Source organism: Balaenoptera musculus, chromosome 11 (assembly GCF_009873245.2).
Source record: "Balaenoptera musculus isolate JJ_BM4_2016_0621 chromosome 11, mBalMus1.pri.v3, whole genome shotgun sequence".
In the NCBI taxonomy this organism is placed as follows: Eukaryota; Metazoa; Chordata; class Mammalia; order Artiodactyla; family Balaenopteridae; genus Balaenoptera; species Balaenoptera musculus.
Window position 1 is genome coordinate 22,668,894 of NC_045795.1, and position 27,788 is coordinate 22,696,681.

General features: G+C 45.1%; 2 protein-coding genes across 2 annotated transcripts; one reads left to right on the forward strand and one right to left on the reverse strand.

The window, feature by feature from the left end:
- The first annotated feature begins 1,274 nt into the window (after positions 1-1,274).
- Positions 1,275-13,529, forward strand: TRIM40 (tripartite motif containing 40). Its single transcript, XM_036867670.1, has 5 exons — positions 1,275-1,619; positions 11,801-11,896; positions 12,555-12,779; positions 13,078-13,100; positions 13,283-13,529. The coding sequence occupies exons 1-5, from the start codon at positions 1,275-1,277 to the stop codon at positions 13,527-13,529; spliced, it is 936 nt and encodes a 311-aa protein (XP_036723565.1).
- Positions 13,530-18,986: 5,457 nt separating this feature from the next.
- On the reverse strand, positions 18,987-27,317 carry TRIM10 (tripartite motif containing 10). Its single transcript, XM_036869929.1, has 8 exons — positions 27,168-27,317; positions 26,411-26,900; positions 24,734-24,829; positions 23,643-23,873; positions 22,879-22,901; positions 22,425-22,540; positions 21,209-21,241; positions 18,987-19,977 (listed from the first exon to the last, which is right to left on the reverse strand). The coding sequence occupies exons 2-8, from the start codon at positions 26,837-26,839 to the stop codon at positions 19,436-19,438; spliced, it is 1,470 nt and encodes a 489-aa protein (XP_036725824.1). The 5' UTR covers positions 26,840-26,900; positions 27,168-27,317; the 3' UTR covers positions 18,987-19,435.
- Between the last annotated feature and the right edge of the window lie 471 nt (positions 27,318-27,788).

Below are 27,788 nucleotides of genomic sequence, written 5' to 3' on the forward strand. Positions count from 1 at the left end.
AGTGCTGAAACCTGCCTGACTGGAGGGAAATTGGAAGACAGTGGGTGGGCACTTGGTATTCTGGTATCCTGAGCAGATGCCGTGGTTCTCTGATGCCTGGATCCCGAGGTACCTAAGCGGAGGCTCTGGGAGGTCTTCATTCTGTGCGTTGACTCTCACTTCATGTCATATTTACATCAGAGGCACCAAGACTTTCCTCCTCCCCATGTGCAAACAAGCCACACCTTTCACCAGCCAAAGTCCATCTCACCTTCCACCTCCCCTAGATCAGTCACGCAGGCATGGGAAGATGGGCCTTGTCACCTCTCCCCCATTTTTACTAACGCGTGAGCATATATAATCGGCACAGTCTAAAAACCATTCACCCGCTGGCCATCTCTCCAGATCTGGAGCGTGAGACCATGACCTGATGTCGTGGAAGGAGAAATTGAGGTAGGATACCAGGGGAGCTTTTCTGGAGGAGGACTAGGCAAGAGGCTTAGGGATGAGGGAATGAGTGTTGAATGCAGTGTTTAAGTGAAGTGGGGACAGGGGAGTACTTTCTTCTTTGGGTCTTCTTTGGAGATGGCTTGAAAGGAAGGGAAAAGTTCTCCAAACTGCTCTATGTCCTGTTCTCCTTCTCTTTCCCTTTCATTGCAGAATCTGTATAACCCTGAGAGGGATGCTGGTTGGGAGAATGAACAGCTGACAGAGATGCTGATGCAAATGGTTGGGTAGTAATTGACAGCAGTAGCCACATTCTTACAATGTGACCACGAGCCTGCAAGTATCACAGTGTGGTACTTGATAAACTCCTGCCAGCTTCTCTCAACTGAGGGCAAATCAGAGAACACTTTCAACTTTTAAGTTTATGAATCTCTGGCTTCTGACCAGGATACTCTGGCCTTTTAACTTTGAGCTGTAAAAATATGCACAGAAAGCTCTGAAGAGGAAAACTGGTCTTTGAATCACCTGCTTCCTCCAGATGTGTGAAGAGGAGTGATTTCAAGTTTAGTAAAGACAAGGAAACCAGAGGGTGTGTGTCAAAGTTGACGATTTATTTCTGAAACTTGTTGCAGAATTGTGGTCTCCGTTGTCCGTGCTACAACTCTGTTGATGGAGAACAGGCGGCTGCCTGCAGTTGGAGGGCTGAATCAGGTCCTCTGAGCTGCTCCAGGGCCGCCTCCTTCCAGCTGGGCCATCTTACCTGGACTGTCTAGGGTGGCAGGCTGTCCAAAGCTCCAGTGGGGAAGGAGGCCCTATAGATGGGAGGCTGGCAGTGTGAGGTGGAGGCCATGCTCCCTCTGCAGGAGGGCAGCCGGGAAGAGGGCATCTGCCCCATCTGCCAGGAGTGCCTGAAGGAGGCAGTGCGCACTGACTGCAGACACCTCTTCTGTCGAGCGTGCCTGGCCCAGCACCTGGAGAAGGCCTCAGCCTCCGGGGTCCTCAGCTGCCCCCTCTGCCGGAAGCCCTGTTCCGAGGGGGTCCTGGGGGCCGGCTATACCTGTGACAGCCACCAGAAGAAGGTGTGCTGGTTCTGTGAGGAGAGCAGACGTCTTCTGTGTGTGGAATGCCGGGTGTCCCCTGAACACAAGTGTCACTGTGAACTGGCCATTGAAAACGCCATCAGCCACTACAAGGTAAGGTGGGGTCATCATAGCCATCCCTCTGCCACCACCTCCCTGAGTTACTCCTTCCTACTCCCTGTCCTTTATGCCTGGCGTATCATAGAGGCTCGGTGACTGACACTTTTCTTTGTTTCTTCTGCTTTAACCTGTTTTGGACCCATGTCTTCACTTTTCTGTGTTTATCTTGCTACTAATGTTAAAATTTCAATGCATTAATAGGAGTCTAAGAGGAGATACGGTCACATGATGTCAGATTCCCAGGAAGCATGAGCTCCTCGCAGTTTGCTCATCTGTAGCACGAAGGAGTTGGACTAAATAGTGCAAAACTCTTCTAGTACTAAGACTGTATGGTTCCCCTGTTTGATAGTACTAGAAAATTGGCTAGAAATGTAATCAGGTTTTACATATCCTAATGATTAACCTGGAAATACATTGAAACCTGGAAATTAGTACATGATTCTCTCTCTCTCTTCCTTCTTCATCTTTTCTTTCCTCCCTTTCTATAGTGATTATTTTTATCCTATTTTTAAAATTTTTTAATCATAAAATTGGTACATTCAGACAACACTGTAAGGTCTAAAGTCAAAACTAAAAATCTTTCCTCCTGCTTTCCCCCATTCTCAGTCCCCAGAGGTAACCACTTTTAGGTTTTTTTGTATCATTCCTCCAGAAAATTGTGTGTGTGTGTATGAATGCAGTCTCTAAAACACATACACACACACACACGGATTCTCTATATATTTTTCTGTAACTCGTTTTTATCATCTAAAAATACATCTTGGGCATTATCCCATTTTCCCATCAGTACATCTAGATCTTATGAATTCTTTTCAACAACTGCATGGTATTCAATTCTATGAATGTACTATAAATTGGCAGATATTGAGCTATTTCCAGGTTATTGTTTTGTTTTGAGGTCTCATGGGATGTTGTAATGAGTATCCTTCAACATATATTTTGGAGGACTTAGAATATCCAAGCTGTATTTTGGTGAAAGAATAACCTAACTTCCAAGTTTTGATAAATTTTTCCTATCACTATTTACTGAATAATCCATAGTTCCCCCACTGATTTGAATGCCGACTTCTTATTCTGCCATGGGTACGTATAGACTTGCACATTTTCTTGACTCTCCATTCCGTTCTATTCTTCTATCCATTCCTGCTTGTGTGTCAAACCATTTTAAGCACTGTACCTTTGCAATGTGTTTTAATGTCAGGTAGCTCTTAGAACCCTCACAATATTCTTATTTTTCAGAATTTTTGTGGATATTCAGATATATTTATTTTGCCAGTTAGCTTTAGCATTTATTTCCCAACTATCCTCTACCCCCATCCCCAGTTAAGTTAGTATTTGATTGGATTGACAATTGACATATTTTCACCATGGTGCCTTTCTATCCAATAATGAAGGATGAATTTCCAAGTCTTCTTTTAGATACTTGACTTTTTGAACATGTTATAATACAGGATGAGAAACTGGGGACTCCAGATTGAGGGTGACTATGGGAAGGTAGAGAAATAACTCAGAAAGCCAAAGAGGCAAAGTTCTCTGGTTCTAACATCATTCCCTCTAAGTGCAGGGTACCACAGGAGGGCAGGGAGAGTTCTCCCACCTGCTGATGGGCCAGTGAATAGATGGAAAAATCTATTCACTCACTCAATGATTTATTCAGGTCTGTGCTTTGTATAGGATGTCATGCTAGGCATTGTAAGAAGTATAAATATGATTCATAATCTTTGTCCTCAAGTTTACCTTTAAATTATGACAGGAAAACTAAAATAAATAAATAACAATATTTGTTCATTTAAGAAAGACTTAAGTTCCTGTAGTGTATTAGGAACTACTATACATGCTAGGAATACAATGATGAACAAGTCAGATGCCATCCCTCCTGCCAGGGACTTTGCAGTTTAATAAGAAAGACAGACAAGAAATCAAACAAACTACAAGTCTCATATGAGCTAAGAAGAAAACAAACAAGAGTCTGAGATGGAGAGTAATGGGTGACCCATGTGGTCGGTGAGGGCCTCACGGAGGAGGTGGCACCGGTGCTGAGATCAGGAAAAAGAGAAGGTGGCCAATGTAAAGTCTGGGCAGAAGGGAAGCACAGATTTGGGAGCCCCAGATCTGGAAAAGCCTTGTTATATTTGAAGAGTTTATAATTAGAGTGTGAATTGCCAGCATTTACTGACAGATTAAAGTGGGGTGAGGGAATGAAGGGAATCAAAGATGACTTCATGAGTTTCTGATTTGAGAAACTGGATGAATGACGGAACAATAAGGACTGGGGAGAACAGGTTTGAATGAAACATCAAGTTTCATTTAGGACAAGTCAAGTCCAAGTTGAGACACATCAAAGTAGGATCTTAGTTAAGTGGCTGGCTTTGAAATCTGGATCTCCAAAGAGAGTCTGGGTTAGGATTCCCAGAACGTAGGACAGGGTTCCATCAGAATAAAGATAATATTTAAATCCAAGGGAATTGATGCAATATCCTCAGGAGAGAGTCTAGAGAGAAAAGCAGTTCCAGGGCAAGGTCCTTAGAAAGGCCATCATTTAGATGTAAGGTGGAGGGGGACCCAGCAAAGGAGACTTAAAGCAAGCCACTAGCAAGGCAGGAGAAAAGCAAGGGGAGTGGTGTTCCAGATGCTAAGAGAGAAGAATCTGTTAAGAAGTGACAGTAGAGGGACTTCCCTGGTGGTGCAGTGGTTAAGAATCCGCCTTCCAATGCAAGGGACGAGGGTTCGATCCCTGGTCAGGGAACTAAGATCCCACATGCTGAGGGACAACTAAGCCCATGAGTTGCAATTACTGAGCCCACTGCAACGAAAGACACTACATGTCGCAAGGAAGATCCCGCGTGCCGCAACTAAGACCCAACGCAGCCAAATAAATAAATATTAAAAAAAAAAGAAGAAGAAGAAGAAGCAATAGTGGAGTGCATTGAATGATGCTGAGCCATCCAGTAAGATGGGCAGCAGAGAAGTGGATGCTGGGCTGGGAGGAAGCACACTTCTTCCATTGTAACAGTGGGGAACATAAGAAGGCCTCTGCAAGGGGAGGGAGTCTTGCAACTTGGGAGAGAACCCAAGTGTTCAGGTATATTTCCTCAATAATACGTGAGGGAAGAACATCAGCAGTGTGGGTAGAGGTGGAGGTGTGAAAGGTTTGAAAAGAGAGGAGAAGCCGCGGTAGAGTTTGGAAAAGTGAACCTATGAGTGAAACTGAGTGGAATTGGCAGGCAGCATAGAGCACCAGTTTGAGTTTTGAAACTAGGGATTTAGTGAGTTTCATGAGGCTGCCTGAGGACAGCCAAGGTCTGGGGAGTTGAAGGTATTTTCAAAGGACTGATTACAATGGGAGACCCTGAGTGTGTTTGTAGATGTTGACAGCGTAGTTTTGAAATAAAGATTTCTTATGATTTCTCACCATGTCTCTATTCCTTTGAATTAAATTTTGTAAATTAAATATTTTAAATTGTAAATATTGTCAATTGTGTCCTTTTTAAAGGAATTATGTATTGCCTGACTGCACTCCAGAAGACTGAAAAATTTGCAGTGTCTTTTTTGTACATCTGTTTCCTTACTGCCCAACTCATGCTGTTGTCAATCACTTTTTTCAATGTGCTTTGCTGGTTTTCTAAGTGCGTGACAATGATTGAAGTTGTTTTACTTTGCTTGGTTATGAATGCTGGTGGTGAGGTTTCTCTCCACATGGAGACTCACTGTCTACATTTCCCCTTAGAATCAGGGCATAAATTCTACATGAGTGCATCAGAGTAGTTTATCTTTTGGATAATAAGCTATACTAATTATGTTTAACCTTCATTTTTCCTATTCTGATATTTCTTTTCTTTTTATTTCATTTTTGGGGCAAAAATTTTAAGAATTTATACTTGAATCAGTTCTATTCTATTTAAGAAATAAAATCTCCATGTCTTACTCAGAAATTTATCTAGTATGGTGATAGATAGATAGATATTAGGTCTGTGTCATTTTTAAAGATTAAGTAATTGCTGGCTTATTTGGAATTTAATATACTGTGTTGTGTGAAGGATGACTCCTTTATCAAACAATAAAGTTATTTTTTCTTTATTCTGGTTTACAGTTGTCCCTCAAACATTTCTGTGAGTCCTTTTCACATCTATATGTTCTTTCTGGTTTGACATAAATTAAATTCTTATAATAGTGGCATTTTTTTTTACTCTAGTCCATTGATTTTTTTTTTTTGTTCTGAAGTTATTATATAGTTTTGATACTTATTGCTTTATGGTTTATTTTTAAATTTAGTAGCATCTTTGTCAAATAATAATTTTTTGTAACCTGATGGTCTTGCTGACTGTCTTTTCAGAAGGATTTACTTTTTTCTAAATTTAATTTAATTTAATTTATTTATTTGGCTCTGCTGGGTATTACTTGTGGCACGCGGGATCTTTGTTGCTGCATGCGGGATCTTTGTTGTGGCACGCGGGATCTTTAGTTGCGGCATGTAGGCTCTTAGTTGCAGCATGCGGGATCTAGTTCCCTGACCAGGGATCGAACCCAGGCCCCCTGCATTGGGGATGAGGAGTCTTAACCACCGGACCACCGGGGAAGTCTCCAGAAGGATTTTCTTATATAATGTTTCTAAGATTTATGGAGAATCCCTGGAATTTTCATTGGCATTGCATTAAATTTGTTGATTACATTAAGAATTATGACTTTTGTGAGCCTACTTGGTCTTCTTGACCAATAGTAGGATATATCACCAAGCGTTTTCCTTTATGTTTCTGAATTAGATGTTACATTTCTTTATTTAAATCTTATATTGAGAGTAGCTATATATTTTATAAGGGTTGCTTTTTTGACAATTGGTACTCGTAGATTCAAATGAGAGTCTCTGCTGAGTTCATATATCCTTTAACTTAATTTCCTGACATTTTCTAGATGCACGATCATGCGGACATTGTCAGGTTTAGTCATCAACACCATTTTTCTTCATAAAATATAATGGGTGATATCATTCTTATCCATACTTTGGGGCACTTTTTGTTCTGTAAGGAGCATGTTTTTTGAAAGTTGGTGTTTTTGTGTGTGTGTGTGACTGTATGGGGGAAATGTACCTTTTTGCCTGTTAACCACTTTTTCTTTGATGCGTTTTGTAAGCCTTTTTTTTTTTTAAATTTTATTTATTTATTTATTTATTGGCTGAGTTGGGTCTTCATTGCTGTGCGTGGGCTTTCTCTAGTTGCAGCGAGCGGGAGCTACTCTTCGTTGTGGTGCGCGGGCTTCTCATTGCGGTGGCTTCTCTTTGCTGCAGAGCACGGGCTCTAGGCGCAGGCTTCAGTAGTTGTGGCTCGTGGGCTCTAGAGTGCAGGCTCAGTAGTTGTGGAGCATGGGCTTAGTTGCTCCGTGGCATGTGGGATCTTCCCCCACCAGGGATTGTACCTGTGTCCCCTGCATTGGCAGGTGGATTCTTAACCACTGCACCACCAGGGAAGTCCTAGTAAGCCATTTGAGAAGGATTTTAAATGTTGCTATGTTCTCATGTTTCCTCACTATTTAATGTCCTTTTTGGTCAATTTTTTTTACTGTGAAATCACATTTTATCTGATATCTGATAGGATCACAGACTTTAAAAAATATTTATTAAGACAAAACAGGTCTTGCACTATTCCCTATATTTCAATTTGTCTTTTTTCCCCCCTGAGGAATATTTTGGGAAGATAAAAGTTTCTGGAATTTTGCTTTCTAATTCTAATGAGTACCTTATTTACATAAATATTACCTTAATGCAAAAATGGATGAATAAATATTTTTTGAAAAATGAGGGACTTTACCTTACTCATTTTGAATATTTTAAATGATAGATCTGAATTATCTTCGTTTTTTCATGCATTATCTTTATTGCTGTTACCTTTGCTTCCTTTTTTCATTTACACAATCTTTGTAGTTGACTTTAAGCTCTTCATTAAATTTTAAACTACTCCAGAACACAGGACTCTGACATTTTGAACAGGATCTTAAGAACAGGCCTGACTTTGACAGGCAGTAATAGACAGCATTCCTGGTAGAAGGAAGTAAAAGAAAAGCCATGAAGAGGCATGGCTGCGTGGGGTGTGTCCAGGAAACCACAAGCAGCTCTGTTTGGCTAGTGTGGAGAATAGGGAGGGAGTAGAGAGAGGTAACACAGGAAATGTAAATTGGGTTACAGAGGGCCTTGGATATTGGGTTAAGGAGTTCGGGCTTATCTTTGATAATGAGAAACCCTTTTGAAGACAGTAGTAGCACAGGTAAAAAATAAAATATGACTGAGGTTTCAAGCTGGATGAGAGACAGAAGGGTGGGTCCAAGGACAGAAATATGGAGGTCAAGAGTAGTGAATTGTGGAAGAGGGTGGGGAAGAGGAAGATAAGTTTGATTACTCCAAACTGAGTTTGAGCTGTCAATAGGGCAGTAGGAGATACTTAAGTCTCAGCTGGAAACATGGGATTGACTGTTAGGACAAAGAGCTTTTGGGAATTATGATAAAATCTGAAGCCTGAAATTAAGGACAACGTTTAGAGAAAGAAGAGGGTTAAAGAAACAACCTCAGGAAGGTCAAGGAAGGACGGGGGTGGGAGGTCGGGAGAGTGGGGTGGGTAGAATCACATCCAAGAAGAGGAGGCCTGAGAAGAAGGCACTTCTGGGTTTCTTTCCTGGAGATCACTGTGACCTTGGAGAGAGCAGTTCCAAAAGAATGATGAGAAGCAAAAGCAGATGCTGAGGAGCAAAGGGGCCACGAGGATGTGAAGACAACAAGAACCAACTGCTTCAAGAAATGTAGTTGTGAGAACAGAGTAGATGGAAGGGGTAGCAAGGTGAAGGTTGCTTGCTTGTTTGAGCTTTTCGAGACTTGAACTTCAGTGCTCACACAGACAATTCCCCACCGCACCCCAGCCTCCGCCTTCACCATTGAGGCCCCGAGTGAACTCCAAGACGCCCATTTACTTCCTCCCCCTCCTTCTATGACTGTTTTATTGCTTGTCTGCTGGGAAATGCCTGCAGGTAACACCAGTGACATGAAACATTTTAAAATAATTTCCTAGTGACATCATTGTCTCCTCTGTTTATTGTTTGTTTGCTTGAATGTCCTCGCTGAAGTCTCACCCACAGCTGGTTGACCTTGGTTTCAACCTCTGAATCTCAGGGCCAGAAAGAACTTTCACAGTCATCTCGTCCAACCCCAGCCTCTACCTGTACATCTCCAGTGATGTGGGACTCTTCTTTTCCAAAAGCAATACATTTTAAGAGTTTATAAGAGAAAATGAGGCAAAATGACAAAAAGAAGAAATATTCCCCATAAATAGCCAACAACAACAACAAAATCCACCCCCCCCCCAATTTTTTTTGACCTGAGGTGAGAAGGATTTACTTAATGATACACACACTCTTCAGTTAATAGCACACTCTTATCTTTAGTCCACAAATCCTGTTCATGTTTTGTTTGTTCCATTTAATCATCATTCCTCCCTCTTCCATGGACAACCACTTAAAGTGTTTGTTGTATTTTTATTTGTAGACAGTTTGGTAAAACACACATTGCTGCACTGTGTGCTTGTATATTGAATTAACAAAATTATATGATGGGCTTCGTTCTATTTCTTGCTTTTCACTCTACCATGTTTTTGAGATCAGTCCATGTTTTGTGGGTCACATAGTCCATTGTTTCTGACAGATGCACTGTGTTCCATAGCGGGCACCTGCCATATTTTACCCATCCATTTCCCAGGAGTGGACTTTATGTGATTCCAATTCTCTGTTACCACAACCAGTGCTGTAGTGTACATGTTCTCTTAGAACCTAGGAATTCTCTGGGATTTTTACTCAGAAACAGGATGACTGGATCACAGAGGAAAGCACACCTAGGTGGCCGGAACCATTGCCAGAATGCCTGTGCCAGTGCATATCTCACCAGCCCACAGTGTGGTCCTTATATCCACACACATCCCACCTCCCCCAGGTGTTATCCAGTTGTCTAATTTTTATTACTCTGATGGGGGTCAAATAATATTTCTTTGTATTAATTTCCATTTCTCTAATCACGGGTGAGTTTGGGCATCCCCTCGTCTGTGAATTAACTGTCCATATTCTCTGCAAATTTTTCTCTTGGGTTCCTGTCTTCTTATTGATGTCTAGGCTTTCCTTTTCTTTCTTTCTTTCTTTCTTTCTTTCCTTCTTTCTTTTGGCTGTGCCTTGTGGCTTGAGAGATCTTAGTTCCCCGACCAGGGATTGAAACGGTCCATGGCAGTGAAAACGCTGAGTCCTAACCACTGGACCACTGGGGAATTCCCTAGGCTTTCCTTTTATATTCTATATATAAGTCTCTTGTTGGTTTTAGACATTGCAGATATTATCTCTTAGTCTGTCATTTCTCTGTTAGGTTTGTCCATAGAGTTGTCATTGAACAGAAGTATTTAATTTTGAGATAATCAAATTAAATCATTCTCTCATGGTTTGTGCTTTTGGAGGTTTATTCTTTAACATTTTATTTATTCTTTAACATTATTTTCTATTAACTTTATAGTTTTCCTTTCACACTGTCTTTAATCCAGCTAGAGTCTGCCTTCACATATGGTTCTGGACAGGGATCTGGCTTTATTTTTCCCTGTTGTTGTAAGCCAGTTTTCTCAACACCATCTCCTACAGATTTTGTCCCTTCTCTTACTGATCTGTGTATTGCTTTGTATTTTTATTTTATCTTATTTTCTCCCAGTTTTATTGAGTTATAATTGACATACAGTAGTATGTAAGTTTAAGGTGTACAGCATAATGATTTGACTTACATACATAATGAAACAATTATTACAATAAGTTTAATGAACACCCATTATCTCATATAGATACGAAATTAAACAAATAGAAAAAAAATTTTTATTGTGATGAGAACTCAAGATTTACTCTCTTACCAACTTTCATATATAACATACAGCAGTGGGAATTATATTTATCATGTTGTACATTACATCCCTAGTACTTATTTATCTTATAACTGGAAGTTTGTATCTTGTGACTGCCTTTACCCAATTCCCCGTCCTCCCACTCCCTGCCTCTGGTAACCACAAATCTGATCTCTTTTTCTACGTTTGTCTGTTTGTTTGTTTGTTTTGGAAGCATGATTGACCTGCAATATTATGAGAGTTCCTCTTACACAACATAGTGATTCAATATTTCTATACCTTTCAAAATGATCACCACGATAAGTTTACTTACAATATGTCACTATACAAAGATATTACACAGTTTTTGACTATATTCTCCACATTGCACATTTCAGACCTGTGACTCGTTTCTTTTTACTTTTTTTTTTCTTTTTAAGTTCTTTTGTAAACATGGGTCTGTCCCTGAGCTCTCTCTTCTTCCATTTTCTATTTTTTCTTGTCCCAGTACCACACTGTTTTATTACTATGGCTTTGTACACCCTTTTATCTGGTATGCAAATATATTTTGTAACTAAGGTAACAAGGGTTACAAGAAGAACATTTTCAGACTCTTTTGCTGACACCCCCCACCCTGCACATTTCTTCCATTTTGATTCATTAAAGGCTTATGTTGATATCAGTATCAGCTTTGTTTATATTTGCTTCCTACATAGTTTACCCAAAATCTGAAAGTAAATGTTTTAGAAACTGAAATGATTCATTATATCCTTAGATTCCAGGACACCGTGACCCATCCAGACACTGATTTAAGATTTAGAGAGAGGTTCCATGCCTTCCTGGGCTGTGGGTTTGCTCTAATAGAGAGTTCTTGTCCATCCCAGCCAGGGTAGGGGAGTGGTACCAGAGGTTTTTCATCTCCTCTGTAAGTCAGTTCTCTCTAGATTGGCTTCACTTGTTGATGAGAAGTAGTGAGGGTTGCCAGAGATCAGCACATAACTTTTAGATGTCGGGAGAAAAACACCCTGAAGTCAAGTAGAAAAGGTTCTCTTACTATCTGTTATTTTTATGTAGTTAAGTCTTTTTTAAAAATTACCTATTGCTTTTTGCCATCATTATCCATTAAATAAACTCTTGTGTTCCTTACCCCAAGCATGATGCATAGAAGGCTGCCTCTTTTTAGGCAGAATTTTACTTTAGCCTCATCCTGGGATCAGGACACCCCCTCCCCGCCATGTGTTCCACGGGCACCACCCTCACCCCCAGTCTGACCAGCAGGGGTGTCTGTCTCTCTAGGAACGACTCAACCGCAGGATCAGGAAGCTCAGAAAGGACATCTGCGAACTCCAGCAGCTCAGGGCTCAGGAGGAGGAGAGACTGCAGGCTATGCAGGTGGGCTTTGCAGAGTCCCAGGAAGGACTCTGGTCTGATCATCTGTCTGTCTGGAGCAGCCTGCTGTGGGTGGAGGGCCTGGAGGCTGGACACACAAGTGCTGGGCTCGGCCTAGGTGTTTGCTGGCTGAGTGACCTGGGGCAAGTCAAGCCCTCTGACCTTCATGTGGTTTATATATTCAGTGAAAGCCAGTCCTGCTCCACCTGGTTCTAGGTGAAGATCAAAGGAGACAAGCAGCCCATCAACTGAAAACTACTCCACAAACCATACGTCTCTTTCTCTCTCTGACCATCTACCTTTCTGTTGCTTGCTCACTTCGATGTGGGGTCTCTCCTCACCCTATGATTTGAAGGGGGTTAAAAGTCAGTGGAAGGATATAGCCGAGTGGGGTGTGTGTGTGTGTGTGTGTGTGTGTGTGTGTGTGTGTGTGTGAGACATGGCATCTGTGGATGTTCACAAGGGTGTGAGGTGGGGGGGAGGGGGAGGTGTCCCTTCATTTTTGAAGAACACGGCTACCCCGTAATACCCATGACATGCAGAGGCAACGCCATGAGGGGAGGAGGACCGAGAAATCAGCATTCTCGCTCAGAACATTCAGAGACTGAAGGTCCAGAGGGAGTCATCTGACACTGAACCTTAGGGAGCCCCTTTTCTGGAGTTTCAGGCAGACTGTAGGACCCACAGGCTGGAGGCTGAACTGGAGCGTCAACACCAAGCCGGGAGACAGCTGGATGCCCTCCCTCAGCAGCGGCCAGGCCAGCTGGAGGACATGCCAGCAGAGGTGTCCAGAACCCCTGGCATCTCCAGGGCAATGATTCAACTCAGCAGCCTGGTCACTGAACTGGAGGGGATGGCTAAGAAACTGGATGCCAGCCTGCTGAAGGTGCATACCCTGAGGTGCCTCCCAAAGCCTGGGATTCTCCCCAAATAGTGGGCAGCCTACCTGTAGCATCCCTCTGGGAGGTGTAAGAAGGAGAGTCTTCTCTGTGACACGTGGTGGCGGCTTGTCCAAGGCTGCACAATACTGCTGCAGCGGAGGCGGGTACACAGAAGGGGTGCTACCCTCTCCATTTCTCAAGGTGACAGCCCAGAGTGCCATCCACTAGTGGGTTGGGGAGGGAATTGGAGGGGACAGGAACCTGAGAACTGGTTGTGACTCTCACTCTCTTTCTCTCTCCTAGGATGCCAGTGACTTATTGAACAGGTATGAGCCGTCCCATCTCCCTTCCCACATGTGCTTACACAGCACAAACCCACACAAACATAAACGTGTGTATGGGCTTTCTCACGGTCAAGGAGCTCCACTGCTCCATTAACTTGCATCTTCAGGCTACATGGAAAGTGGAAGATTGAACAGAATATACTGAAGGATTTCTTTGTTTCTAGGAGTGCTCCAGAGCAGTTAGAGGCTATTTATCCCAACTTAGAGAAAAGAATCAATGAATCACTTAACCAGCCATCCTCAGCAGTTCTGACCAGTTCATCCCTGGACCAGCTCATCTCAGACTCACCTCAGCCTCCTGGCTCTCCTTCCCCCAACCTGTCCAACCTCCCACTAGGTCTGCCCAGTGCACCCTCAGGCCTGCCACCTCCTGAACATGCCACAGCTGTGATCAGATGCCTGACCCTCTGATACCTGGACAATAGTTACAGCCTCTTTCCTGAACCAGGCTCCCACTGCAGAAGTCAGCATCCAAGACCGCCATTTTGCCTGTGAACTGACAGTAGCACCCATCTCTCACAATCTCATATTAAAATGGGAGTACCCAGGTACCTGGATGGCATGAGTTCACAGTGGTGAGGCCACCTCTGCCTGTGGAGCTGGCGCGTCTGTTGGCAGAAATATTCCTTCTGAGCTCCTGTAACACCTGTTGTCTGTACAACGCACCTGGAGCTTACATTACTTTTGTGGTGGACAGACTCTACAGTGACCTCCCATGATCCTCCCCTCGTGCTGTTCATGCCTTTGCATGATCCCCTCTCTTTGAGTGTGAGCAGAACCTGTGACTTGCTTCTAATCAATGGAATATGACACATGGGATGGGCTGTCCCTTCGCAGACTGTATTACATGGATGGGATGCCTCCTTGCTAACACGCTCACTCTTGAAACTCCCCTTGCTGGATTGATGACGTGGGTAGCCCTGTGGCCAGCAGGCAGCCTCTAGGAGCTGAGAGCAGCCTCCAGCCTTCAGCCAACAAGAAGCAGAGGCCCTCAGTCTTGCAGCTGCAAGAAAATTAATTCTGCCAACTGCCTAAGTGAACTTGGAAATGGATTTTTCCCCAGTCGAGCCTCAAGAGGAGAACCCAGTCCAACTGACATCTTGATTGCAGCCTTGTGAGACCCTAAGCAGAGAACCCAAATTTCTGACCCACAGAAACTGTGAGGCAATAGATGTCATAGAAACTATGATATAATAAATCTGTGTTGTTTTAAGACACTAAATTTGTGGTAATTTTTATGGAGCAATGAATAATACCTTTGTATATTAATTATTTGTGCATCACTTCTTTGGGTGAGTAAAGAGAGTACTCTGTCTTTGTGTCCCCAGGGTTTAGGACAGTGCCGGGCTCATAGTTGGTGTCCAGTGAAATTTATTAAGTGGATGCGTGAATAAATTAATAGAAAGTATAAGGGCCCTTCTTTTTTCTTTTTTTATAAATTTATTTATTTATTTATGGTTACATTGGGTCTTCGCTGTTGCACACGGGCTTTCTCTAGTTGTGTCAAGTGGGGGCTACTTTTCGTTGTGGTGCACGGGCTTCTCATTGCAGTGGCTTCTCTTGTTGCGGAGCACGGGCTCTAGGCACGCGGGCTTCAGTAGTTGTGGTTCTCGGGCTCTAGAGCGCAGGCTCAGTAGTTGTGGCGCATGGGCTTAGCTGCTCCGTGGCATGTGGGATCTTCCTGGACCCGGGCTCGAACCCGTGTCCCCTGCATTGGCAGGCAGATTCTTAACCACTGCACCACCAGGGAAGTCCTAAGGGCCCTTCTTGATGCTCCACGATTAACAAAGGGGACCTTTAACTAGTATTACCGAGCCCTTGCAGAAATAGTCAATAGTATACTTGGCACTGAAGGATACAAAGAATAAAACATGGCTACAAGGAGATGCTGCATTGTGGTGTAAAGAGTAAAAACTCACAAGTCAGACTTGAGTTCAATCCCAGTCCTGACACCTAATACCTCTGTAACCCTGTACAAGTTACTTAGCCTCTCTGCACCTCAGTCCTACCCCCTCTAAAATGAGGATAATGGTACTCATGACCTGGGATTGTTGTAAGAATTAAATGTTATTATATATGCCTGCTGCAGTGCCTAACACATTGGAAACATTTAAATGTGTTAATTCCATCTTCTTATTCTACGTCTCCAGCCAAAAGCTTATAATCTAGCTGTGGAACCAGAATAAACACAGATGGAATAACAAGAGAGTGTGGGGTGGGTTATTAAGTGTCCTAGTTGCTAAGGGCAGTGGGGATTCAGAGGAGAGACACGAGTGAGGCTGGCAAAGTCGGGGTTGGCTTCGTGGGGGTGGAATTGGACAGGCAGGAGAGAAAGGTGGAGAGTATCCAGGTCAGGACAGCTCCACGGATGAAAGCGCGGAGGTGGGAAAAAGCCTCAGCACGTTTGTAGGAGTACGAAAAGACTGACCCAGTTAGTCTGGAATATTCGGGAATGGGGAAGACCAGAAGTCAAGCAGAGGGTTAGATGAGTGACACCAAAACATAGGCAGTCACCAAAGGGTTTTGAGTCAGGAGTGAAAGGAACAAGTGGTGTTTAAGGAAAACCAGTCTGGACTCTTGTTGCCAGATGGATTGGGGGCAGGAAGTCGGGGGGTTAAGGGAGGGGAAGGGGAAAGAGCCTAGTGTGGATGTTCAGAAAAAGAAGGATATAGTTACTAGGCAGGAAGCTGTATGTCTCAGAGAAACGTGAGACCCCGAATCTAAGAGTAAGACATTAGCCAAGGAAAGAGCACCCCTGGATGTGACAGCTAACAATTCCCGTGTCCTAGCTGTGGTTAACGTCAAACAGAGAATTTGTCCAGAAGCATCCTACCAGCACTGGGAGGAGACTGACAAGCTCCAAGGGTCTGTCTCCACTGGCGAGTCAGTTACCCTGCAGGTGCCTGCCAGGCCCTCTGTCCTCTTGTGATGTGACTGTGGATGATTAGGCCGGGTGGGCATCTGACCAGCAGATGGCTGGCCAACGGCACCTATAAGGTGGCCTGCCGAGAAAGGTCTTATCAAATAGAGACAATGATAATTAGGTTCTCTAAGAAATTCAAAATGGATCTATGATGAAGGCATCATTGGTTGGCAGGAAGAGCAGCAACATAGGGGATCAGAGCCGCACGCGTGACTGTGTCCTGGAGCAAGTGTCATTGACCACGTTGCCCAGTGGCCACAGGCTAGTCCAGTCTCTAAGCTGCCTTGGGCCTCAAGTCCCCTTCCCACCGTTCTTGGATGTACAGAGGCAGTATGACTTAATGGTCATGAGCACAGACTTGGGAGCCAAACCATCTGTCTAATGTCTAGTGTCTAATGTGTATTATCGCTGTGCTATTTACTAGCTGCTCATGTGGGACCAGTTACCCAACCTCCATACATCTCACTTCTCTGATGTATAAAACGGGGCTGTTAAAAAACAAAACAGGGCTATTAATAATAGTACCTACCTCATAGGGTTGTTGTGAGGATTAAATGAGTTAATATATAAAATAATATTTACTCCAGTGACTGGCCAGAGTGAACTCTCTATGTGTTGATTATTATTATTAGCATTTTTAAATCTCCAGTTCTTCCTTTGGGAACTACTTGTATCTCTCACCACTCCCACCACCCCACCAGAGCTTCCCACAAGGCTTGGCTAACAGTGGAAAAATCCCATTTTCCTTATTTGCATGTCCGATCTTATAATAAACTTTCTTAATATTTGAACTAACTTGAGTGAGTCTCCATTCCCTGTAGTAGAAGAAGCTGCTACAGTGTAAGTTGTGAAAAAGTCAGGTAAACTTGTAGATGTCCCAACAAGTGTGCACGTTTCCTTTGGAGTCTTGGAGAGGACGACCGGGAGCTTGGGGCTCTGGACTCCAGCACTTCCCTGGGGGAGGGAACCCCGAGTTCAGACTCTGTGACAAGCAGAGCATGGAGGCTCACGGAGCTGCCTTATCTTGAAGTCATCATGTTTTGGGATCTATCCACTTCCTCTGCGCTGAGTCCACAATCCGAACAAGTGAATTTCAAGTAAAATTACCCTGGGAGGGGAGCAAGTGCTGATAGACCAAAGTGAATATTTTCACTCACTAGCAGTTTTACTTCTCAGTGTAAGAAATATAAATTTTTTTCCTGAATCCAAACCCCTCATGGGAAGTGTGTCCAGCAGTAAAATATTCACACCAAGGCACACATTTCTGAACAAGGCAGCACAGTAGTTAAGAACTCTTTTAAGTCCGACATGGATCAAAATCCTGGCTGCCTGATCTGGCTGAGGAAGTAACCCAAATTCACCTGACCTCAGCTTTTTAACTTTAAAATGTGGGTAATAATAGGAGCTACCTGGTGGGGTTACCAAGATTAAATGACATAATACATGTAAAGTCCTCCAACAGGCCAGGATCTTCATACATATATACCCTAGAGGCTAATAGTCATTTAAAAAGACCCAGCTAAAACCTACGAAAAATCAACAGAAAAATACAATCTACTCTTTGTTGGAATCCCAAGTCTGGGGGCTTGGGGTATGTTTTAGCATTATTTAGGGACTTGTGTGTGTCTTTTTTTTAAATATACGTTTTATATGAAATACTGAACACTCCCAGGGAAAGCAATTGAACCTCCCTCCGATCCTTGGCTCCTGGTCTCCACGTCTTTTCTACCTGCTAAACTGAGGATGAACAACAGAACTTTTGGGGTGACCTCGAACCCTGGGCCTCAATACATTGTGCTCACCCCCTTAGAGGTTGCACCTGGATGGTTCGCTCCTCCCAGGGACCTCAGTGGGGAGATGATAGAACATTTTAGTTTACATCCAAGCAGATTCAACAGACATAGTATTAAAAAGATTGACAGTAAAGGGTATGTTTAAGCAGAATAAATGACACCTCCAATAAGAACTAGAAAATAAAATATGTTACGACAATGCTTTTATTATGCATAGGATTTTAAATTCCTTGGGAAGTCATTTTACAAATTCTAGGCAGCCACGTGTTAGTGCTTGTTCCTGTCCCAGAATCACACCAGGCAGGCGGATTTCTGGAGTCACGGATAATCAGCTTCTTCACACCACCCGTGGCCACAGCTTCTGCCAATGCGGCCTGCTCCCCTGCGGCTCACCACCCAAATCCACACATCTTCTACAAATCCCTAATTCTCTCCCTTCTTCTGCCCCATCCCTCAGATGGCACTTCCTGCCCAGTCCTAGAGCAGTCCCAATGCTTTGGGCTAAAAGCCACAGGTCATGCAGTTCACCCCCTGCCTCCACCTGGGATTCTTTACGCAGCACAGAGCTTACGATGGTGCTATTTCTGCTCCCACAGCTGAGCTATTTGAGACTCAGTCCTTTCCACCATCTCATTCCTTTCGTCTCACTTCTCAACCTCAGGTGGTGATCAGGAAGACGCTTTTCCCCAGGGGTTGAGTGTGGTCCTTGGGTTGTGGCTTATGGCGATTCTTCCCCTGTGCCCCTCCCACCAAGGCCTTGCATTTTCATCTCAGCCAGAAGGAGGCACTGAGTGGTGTCAGGAGTGGGGGTGGCAGCACATCTGTTTGTGAGGACAGTGGAGGTGAGCCAGTGTCCCAGGGGTCACAGATCATCCAGCTAGTTCTCTGCTGTCCCTTCTCCTTAAGAGGCTTATTCCCCTCTTTTCATCATTCACTGTACTCATCTTTTAGACTCATCCTTTCCAGAAAGCCATCTCCAACTCACCTCCCGTTACCTCCAAGATGGGTTATGCCCCTCCTCTTGGCTTCCCTAGTATCCAGGTCAGACCCCTATCACAGTACCCATCACACTGTGCTGTCATTTCCTCCTTATGTCTCTGTCTCTTCTCTTGAGCTCCTTTAGATACAGGACAAAATTTTTTTTCTTTTTCTTTTCATATCACCAGTGGCTACCATACTGCTTGGCTCATAATTTGCACACAATAAATATTTCTTAAGGATATGAGTAAATGAACTCTAATATTTTGGGGGGAGAAAACAAGATGAAGAGAGGTGAGATACCTAGTTTAAGATCATATAATTAGTTGATTACAAGGCTGGATCTAGAACCCAAGTCTTCTGGCCCCAAATCCAGTATTCCTTCCTCTACACAGCTACTTCTGTGCCTGGTGGGGATGGTGGTGAGGAGGGCTGGCAGTGGTCTGAGTCCCATCCACTGGGCATTGAGGAAAGGGCTTGATCAGCAGACTGAAGGTCATCCCACCTGTCCCTTGCCAAAGTCCTGACTCTATCACATCATCTAAAGCAGTAACTACTGTTCTGAATCTTACAGGCGACCCAGCCAGGGTCAAGTCCTTGGGTCCTCTCTTTGGACCCTGTGCTTAGGGGAGGGTAGCTGCACCCTCTTGGGAGCTCAGGGAGAACTTGGACCCTCGTCCCCAGAGCCCAAAGAAGGGAAAGATCTTCTGGGTGAAGGAGGCAGTGAAGGTGTAGATGGGTTCCTGCGTGACGGCATTGGCAAAGGTCACCCAGCCCACCTCGTAGTCGACAGACACCCGCACCTGCTGGGGCTGCTCCTCCAGGGCCAGGCGGGTGGGGAAGGAGCCCAGGGCCGAGACGAAGCCCCAAGCCAGCCTCACCGCCCACACCCCCTCCTCTGGCCGCAGCCGAAGCTCCCCCTTCCGCCGGATGTCCTTACTGACCACACCCAGGGTGCAGCTGCCCCCGGGAGCCAAGTCCACACTCACCACCCACGTGTGTCTCCCCCCAGTGAAGCCACCATGGGCCAGGACACAGGTGGCCCGGTCGAAACGCTGGGGGCTGTCTGGTGACTTCTGCCATTTATAGGAGAAGCGAGCCTGCTGGTGGTCCTCAGACAAGAGGAGCTTCGGGTGGGAAGTCCAGGGGTCTAGAGAGATGTGAGCTGTGGGGAAAACCAAAAGGGCCACAGATGTCAGCAGACATGCTATCACCTTCAGGAAAGGCCTAAACACTCCCCTTGGCACCCGCGTTAGCGTTACTACCAACAACGTATATAGTGCCTACAAAGACCTGCAGCATGGGTATCACCTGGGAACTTGTTAGTAACAGACTCTCAGGTTCCACCCCAAACCACCTGAGATGGAATCTGCATTTTTAGCAAGATCCGCAACTGATTCCTGTGCTTGTTAATGCCTGCTTCAGAGGATGCGTTAGTTAGTTGGTTAGTACGTTAGTTCGGACATCCGGGCTCTCATCTGGTTCTGTCCCGTCCCCTGGAAAGCACTTCTGCTCCCTGCAAACTGGCTGACTCCCAAAGCTGTGCATGCCTGCTCTGATCTCCTCCTGCTGCTGACACATCACGTCCTCCGCCTCCTGTATCTCGGAGGGTGGAAACATTCTCCCCTCAGTCCAAACTTCATGATCACTCCCTGGGCACTTATGACTCATTTACACAGTCTTCACTGCCCCCAGGCTCTCTGACTCACCCACGGGTTATTCATTCTGCCTCGGTAATTCTAAAATCAGGCAGAGTCTGAGGATCACTTTTTAACAACAAAAACTTCTGCAGACCTGTGCATAGTGTTACTTTTAGTATCCATAAATTGGGACAAATTCATAAATCCAGATATGTCCATGAGTTAGGAGTCCCTGCCAAGAGCTCTGTGACTTCCCAGGGTCTACGGCTGATAGACTGGGAACAGTGCCCTTGAGTGGGGTCCATTCTTCATTCCTTTCCCACCTACAGGCTGCACTCCTATCATCTATGAAATATAATAACACCTGAGAGAGAGTAGGGGGTCCTGACAATTCTAAGAATGTGATTCTAAACCCAGATCAAATTCCACTCATCCAGGAAGCCCTTCCCGAAAGACCTTGTCCCATTCTGATTTAATCTTTCTATCCCATCATCACGTGCAGATCAGAACATGAGCTTCCTGCCAGGGATGTGGTATGTGTGTGTGCCTGTCCCTTCTTCATGGTTCTCCCGCAAGCATTACATGGGCAGTGATACATATCAGTGTCACGTGTGACGTTATGTGTATATGTACATTTATATATGTGATATATATGTATTTGACTATTACAGTGCCCAGTGTAGAACCCTGCAAACTTATCTGTCTTTTTCAAGATTAGATTCCTCACTCCCTCCCATCCTGACATAGGCTGCTTACCTGGCTCATAATCCAACTCAAAGCAGAGTTTTTCTGTAAAGAGGAAATAAAACAGGATGCGATTTCATTAGTCTTACCAAACCATAGAACATTTAACGATGAGGAAACTGAGGCCCCAAAAGGGAAGGGACAAAGAGAGGAATGGAAGCTGGAATCCTCTAGACCAGTGGTTCTGAACTTGAACTTGCATCAGAGTCCCCAGAACACTTGCTAAAACACACATGTTTTTGATTCAGGTGGCCCGGGGTGGGGCTGAGATTCACATTTCTGGCAAGTTACCAGGGGATGTTGATGCTGTCGGCTGGGGCCCCGCTTTGAGCCGCACTGCCTAGCTCTGAGCGGGCAGCGACCATGTGTACCTTCAGTGCCTTGCACGGAGCCTAGGACACAGTAAATGCTCAAGAAACATCTACTTAATGAACAGATAAGTGGGTTAATTTATTTCTCATTCTGCTTGGAAATAATTTGGGGGATAGTGAAAGGTCAGCCTTTGATTAGAGTAAGATTTCCTTCACTGCCAGGCCATTTACTTGTAGGAAGTGGACTTGGGAGAAAGCTCTTCTAAGGTGACATTTTTGTGGGTGGGTCATTTAGAACTTGGTGGCATCATTCGTGATGTCATGTAGGAAGAGGGGGAAGTGTTGGCGACGAACCACATTCCTGACTCTCATTTCAAACCCTCCACACCCTCTCCTACCACCACTCCCTATCCCGGAAAAGGGGGTCATGGTCCCCACAGGGGCAATGCAACTCTGAGGACCAAACTAACAGGGGCGGGGAAGCCAAGGAAAAGAGGAGGGAGGGAAGTCAGCTACCACAGGGCACAGAGAAATACCCTTGCTGGTTATTAATTAACAATGTTCATCATCAAAAACTTACCATGTATTACAAGTGTTCCTGTGGATTTTTAAAATTATTGACAATGACAGATTTTGTTAATCACTATCTTATATATCACTTCATGACAAGCGATTAGATCTATTTGTTTCATTATTTTTCAAACCAGTTACATTTTTTTCCCGGAAATCCTCACCTTTATTATCTCACTTCATTGTCACAGATAAGCAGATTTTATAAAGATCTGCAAATAAGGAAACCAAGGCACTGGGAGGGTGCAAGCCTTGTCAAAGGTCACACAAACGTCAGGCAGCGGGGCATGGAGGCCATTCCTAAACCCAGGCTTCACAGCCACCTGTGCTTTGTGGGGTCCTCTTACCCAGAAACATCTTCATCTCCTTCCGCAGCGGGAGGGCCTGCTGGGGGAAGTCCCGAATCCTCTGGCCCAGCTCAGGGGATACAGCCTCTGGTTTCCGACACCTTCTGGTTTCACATCTAGGGGCACAGAAATGGCGGGGTCTGGGAATTATCCTTCTTAATGATGCCTCCAGACCCAGCTGGTCGCCTTCTAATTGTCTTGGAGGTGCCAGTTCCCACAGACAGACATGATTCCTCTGGGATGGACCCACTCCCTCCCCGCACTGCCCCTCTTGGGCAGTGTCATGCAGGGATGTGTATCTACAGCTAGCTGTACATGGGAATGCGTTTGAGTATGTGAAGGTTCACATGTGAGTTGTTATCCTTAATGTGAGAATGTATATTTGTGTGGTAATAACCAGGCATGTGGTGCGTGTATGTTTATGTATGTGGGAAAAGAGAAGAGAAAATCTTACCTTATTAGAGTGCTTCTGATATCCTAGGAGAAAGAGAGAGAAAGCAGGGATTCAGTTTCCATTTCTCCCTCCCACAAGAAAAGACAAAATACCATATTCTCAGCCCTAGATAGAAAAAGGACACCAGATCCATGGAGTCACAGCGTTTTGGGGTTTACGAGGCTTCAGGGATCTTAGATCCCAACCCCTTTATTTCATAAGATCCAGACAGTGAAGTGACCTGCCCCTTAGAGGCAAAAGCAAGTCCCATGCCAAGGTCTCCAGCTGCTCAGTCCCCAACGTGTCCGCCTAAATCATGCTGCCTTTCTGATGCCTAATTGGGACCCCAGTATCTCTCCTCCAGTGCGAGGAAGAGAAACAGAACAAGAAGAACTTCCTGGCTGGTGGGTGGTGACACAGAGAATAGTTTGCCTCAGCAATAGCACCTGACATTTGTTTGCACAGTACTTGATGCTTTTCAGAGTGCTACTTTCACTTGCATTTCACTGTTGGATCCTCACAAATAAAGTATTTTTGAGATAAATAAACAAAGTATCTCCCCTTTTTGATGGATGGTAAGATGAAGAGACCAAGACCAGAGAGCAAAGCAACCAGGGAGCTCTTGGGGAAGCAAGGACTCTTAGAATTCAGAACTTCTGGTCCTGTGACCCATCTTCCACTTGGGATACAAGGATGTGTGAGTGAAGAAGAGATGGCTTAGACAGATAAAGATGCAACAAATCATAGGTGAGCACAGGTGGATGGGGGCGGGGCTCAGATCTCACCATCAGGAGCTCCCTTGCCGGCCTCTCCTTCTTCTCCTCCAGTTCTTCGATGAGGGTGCTAAACCGGGAGATTTCCCCAGTGACCAGGACATCAAACTCATCCCGATGCTTTAAGATGTCCCCATCCAGCCTCTCCAACTGGGCTAAGAGGATGCTCTGCTGTTCCTCCAGGAACTGGCTCAGATGTGCAAACTCAGAAATCACTTTTTGTTTCTTGGTGGCCACCTGAGTCTGAGGGGGCAGGAGGAGAGGGCAGGAAGTTATTCCTCCTCTTCCTCCACTTCCTTTTCCTTCTTTTTCCTTAATTCACTCCCGTCTCCCTCCAGATCCACATTCTCCAAGGTTTGGTGGTAAAGCCAGAGCCCCCCACTCCCCGGGTCCCCAGATAGACTTGGAACCGTGGCATAGTTTCCTTTACACCTGCCATGCCATTTCCAGGACGAGGTGTAGGGGAGGTGGTGAGGACACCCCACCTCCTGCCATTTACAAAGTGCACACAATCTGCGGGGCACTAAGGCACATTACTGTCCTTGCAGCAATTCAGTGAGATAGTGAGGATTTTTAATCTCCACTTCACAGAAAAATAAACTGAGCATAGAGAGCTGCTTGAGGTCATAGAGCTAATTCATGTCAGGATTCAAACTCAGAATGGGGCTTCCGTGGTGGCGCAGTGGTTAAGAATCCACCTGCCAATGCAGGGGACAAGGGTTCAAGCCCTGTTCTGGGAAGATCCGTGCGCCACAACTACTGAGCCTGCGCTCTAGAGCCTGTGAGCCACAACTAGTGAAGCCTGTGTGCCACAGCTACTGAAGCCCATGAGCCTAGAGCCCATGCTCTGCAACAAGAGAAGCCACCGCAATGAGAAGCCCGCGCACCACAACGAAGAGTAGCCCCCGCTTGCCGCAACTAGACAAAGACTGCACGCACAGCAACGAAGACCCAATGCAGCCAAAAATAAATAAATAAATAAATAAATAATAAAACAGAAATGCAGAATGACTTCAGAGCCCTATATGTTATGTTGCCTTGGTTTCAGAAAGGCACTGGACCCTGAGGAAGGGAAGAGGACCAGGGAAGGGATGATGGCTTACCAGGAGGACTTGTATCCTTCGATTTTCTCTTGACTGAATTCCTTGAATCTCCTCTCTCTCCTTTCTTAAACACTCAAGACACTTCTGTATTTGTTCCTGGGAAGAAGGAGCATAAAATATTTAAGATGGGGGGAGGGATAAATTAGTAGTTTGGGATTAGCAGATACAAACTACTATATATAAAATAGATAAACAACAAGGACCTACTGTACAGAACAGGGAACTAAATTCAGTATCTTGTAATAAAATATAATGGAAAAGAATCTGAAAAATATGAATCACTTTGCTGTACTCTAGAAACTAACACAACATTGTAAATCAACTATACTTCAATTAATTTTTAAAAAATATTTAAGACGGAAACAATGATTTGTTAAGAGGTGTCATCTCTGCCTCCAGGAATGGAATGACCCAAGGGAAGGAGTCATTCTCTTAGCTGACAAAGCCTGGGCCTTTATGGTCCTTGACAGCTTACTCTCTTTGGGTCTTCTTCCTCTTGTTTTGTCCTCCAAGAATTTTGATTAGGGCTTTCCGCTTTTATCTCTGTGCCATCATAAGCTATGACTCTGTGTTCTCACCTGAGCCTTCCTGTCTTCAGGCTAAACACCCTAATTTCTTTTGCCTTTAATGAATGGTATCTAGGATCTGTCCTGAGCTTGATATGCCCTTCTTTGAAATTATCCCAACTTTCTCACATATCCCAAACAGAACACATCCAAACAAGCTCTCTTATAAATGGAATCAACTTTCTGGGTATGATTCCGGAGGGAACAAGAAACTTGGATAATGCAAAAAATAACCAATGAATTGTTTTAAAAATTGCTTGCTCTAGGGGACTTCCCTGATGGTCCAGTGGTTAAGACTTCAAGCTTCCACTGCAGGGGGCACAGGTTCGATCCCTGGCTGGGGAAATAAGATCTTGCATGCTGCAAGGTGTGGCCAACCCCCACCCCCCAAAAACAAACAAACAACAACAACAACAGCAAAAATTGCTTGCTGTAGAATAAAGAACAGGTATACACACATAAATGTCCATATAAGCACATTGCAAAATATATTTAGAACTCTTAACAATACATGCTAATTAACTAATTGACACATATACATAGACTCTCACTTGTAATAAAACACAATGCATAAACAACTAAAACCAGCACACGCTCATTTAATGACAGATAAAATTATACACCATATATATTTACCCAACCTGCATATATGTAAACACTAATTTACCTACAAACACGAGCACTCAGTTACACATACACACTCAAGTAGTCAGATCCCCCCAAACACACTGCACACTCTGGTAAACATGCAGACGTTAATACACATACACCCTGTGCAATCATTTCCTCGAGTGCAAACCCAGACATCCTCAGACACACCTGACTGATCCATGGCTCAGACACACACGTTCATGTTTTGGTGACTCATTCATTCAACATGTATTTATTGAGCTACTATTATGTATTGGCCATAAGTAAACAACATAGGACATACTTAAAACACAAACACATGATCTTCCATGCCTGGGTCTATTGCCTGGGTAATCACAGAAGCAGGGAGATGGAATTAAGTTTCAGAGTGGCCCAAATAATCCACAACTCTGCTCTGATTCTTTCAGTCCAGTCCAATCCCAGACCCACCCTGGGAACCTCTCAGTTTCCCCTTTCCTACCCTGTAGGGCCCAGCCGCGTCCTCCAGGAAGCGCACAGTGTGGGCACGGTGCTCCCAGGCCTCCCGGCACACCACGCACAGCTGCATCTCATCATCCTCGCAGAAGAAGTAGACTTTCTCCCCGTGCTCGGGGCAGATGTCCTCCTCTTCTATGTCCAGCCGGGACACCAGCTTGAGACGCTCAATGTTCTCCACCACGCTGGCCAGCTGCCAATTGGGCCGGAAGCTCCCTGGGCGGAAAGGCTCCTTGCAGAGTGGGCAGGTTGGGGGCTCCTCGGGGTCCGGGCTGGGGATCTCAAGGTAGTGGGTGAGGCAGATGCGGCAGAAGTTGTGGCCACAGTCAATGGTGACCGGCTCCCTGAGGGTCCCTTGGCAGATGGGGCAGTTGACCTCATCTGCCAGGCTGGTCACAGAGGCAGCCGAGGCCATAGTGCTGCTGCGCTTGTGGCCTCTTCAAGGTCACCCTCTCTGCTCAGCTTGGGGAGAAGGGCTGGGAGAACAATGAGGACACACACCTCACACTCACACACCTACATGTGCACATGGCCAGACACAGGGGCATCTTCCATACCCAGGGACACCCTCATGGTCACACACACATACGTGTGTGCACAGGGCAAGGTACCCACTTGCATCTCTGGCAGCCAGGGTTCTGCTGTCCCCCTCCCAAAGGAACAGACACACACCCTCCAACAGCAGAGACAGAGAAATAGCAGAGGAGGGGCAGAAGAAGCGGTCACAGCATTCCGGAGATGACCTCAGTTACTCTCCGGACTGGTGCCCATGACCTGGGGCTTGCTGCTCCTTCCCGTCCATCCAGAGACACCCGCAGTAGAAGGAAAGTGGTCGTATCTTAACCATCCACAGTTGGAAGAGACTGTTCTTCTTTTGGGAGCAGGAGGGAGACCGGGTCACAGAGCAGTGATGCCACCCCAGCCTCCCTGCAATATGACCGGCTGTCTCCAGGGAGATTGGAGGTATCAGCCAAGCCAGGGGAGTGTGGGGACCCAGATAAGGCGTTGTGCCCAGGGCAGGGGTGGTGAGACAGGGCACAAGCAACTTCACCAACCGGCCTGCCATAGGCTTCCAAAGGGGTTGGAATGTACTCTGTCTGGGGGAGGAGAAAGAAAAATAAAAACAGGCAGCATTTATTTACGATGGCCATATTCCTTACGCTAACATAAGCAATTTAAACATACGATCTTATTTATTCCTCCTGTCTGCTCTGTAACGTTGGTGCTATTAAGATATTAGCTGGGCTCAGCCAGGTTACTTAGCTTGCTCAAGGCACACAGGTAAGGAGGTGGGAGGCCATAATTTCCACTCAGATCTGTGAGTCTCAGAGCCGTGCTGTCCAACAGAAATACAATGTGAGCCA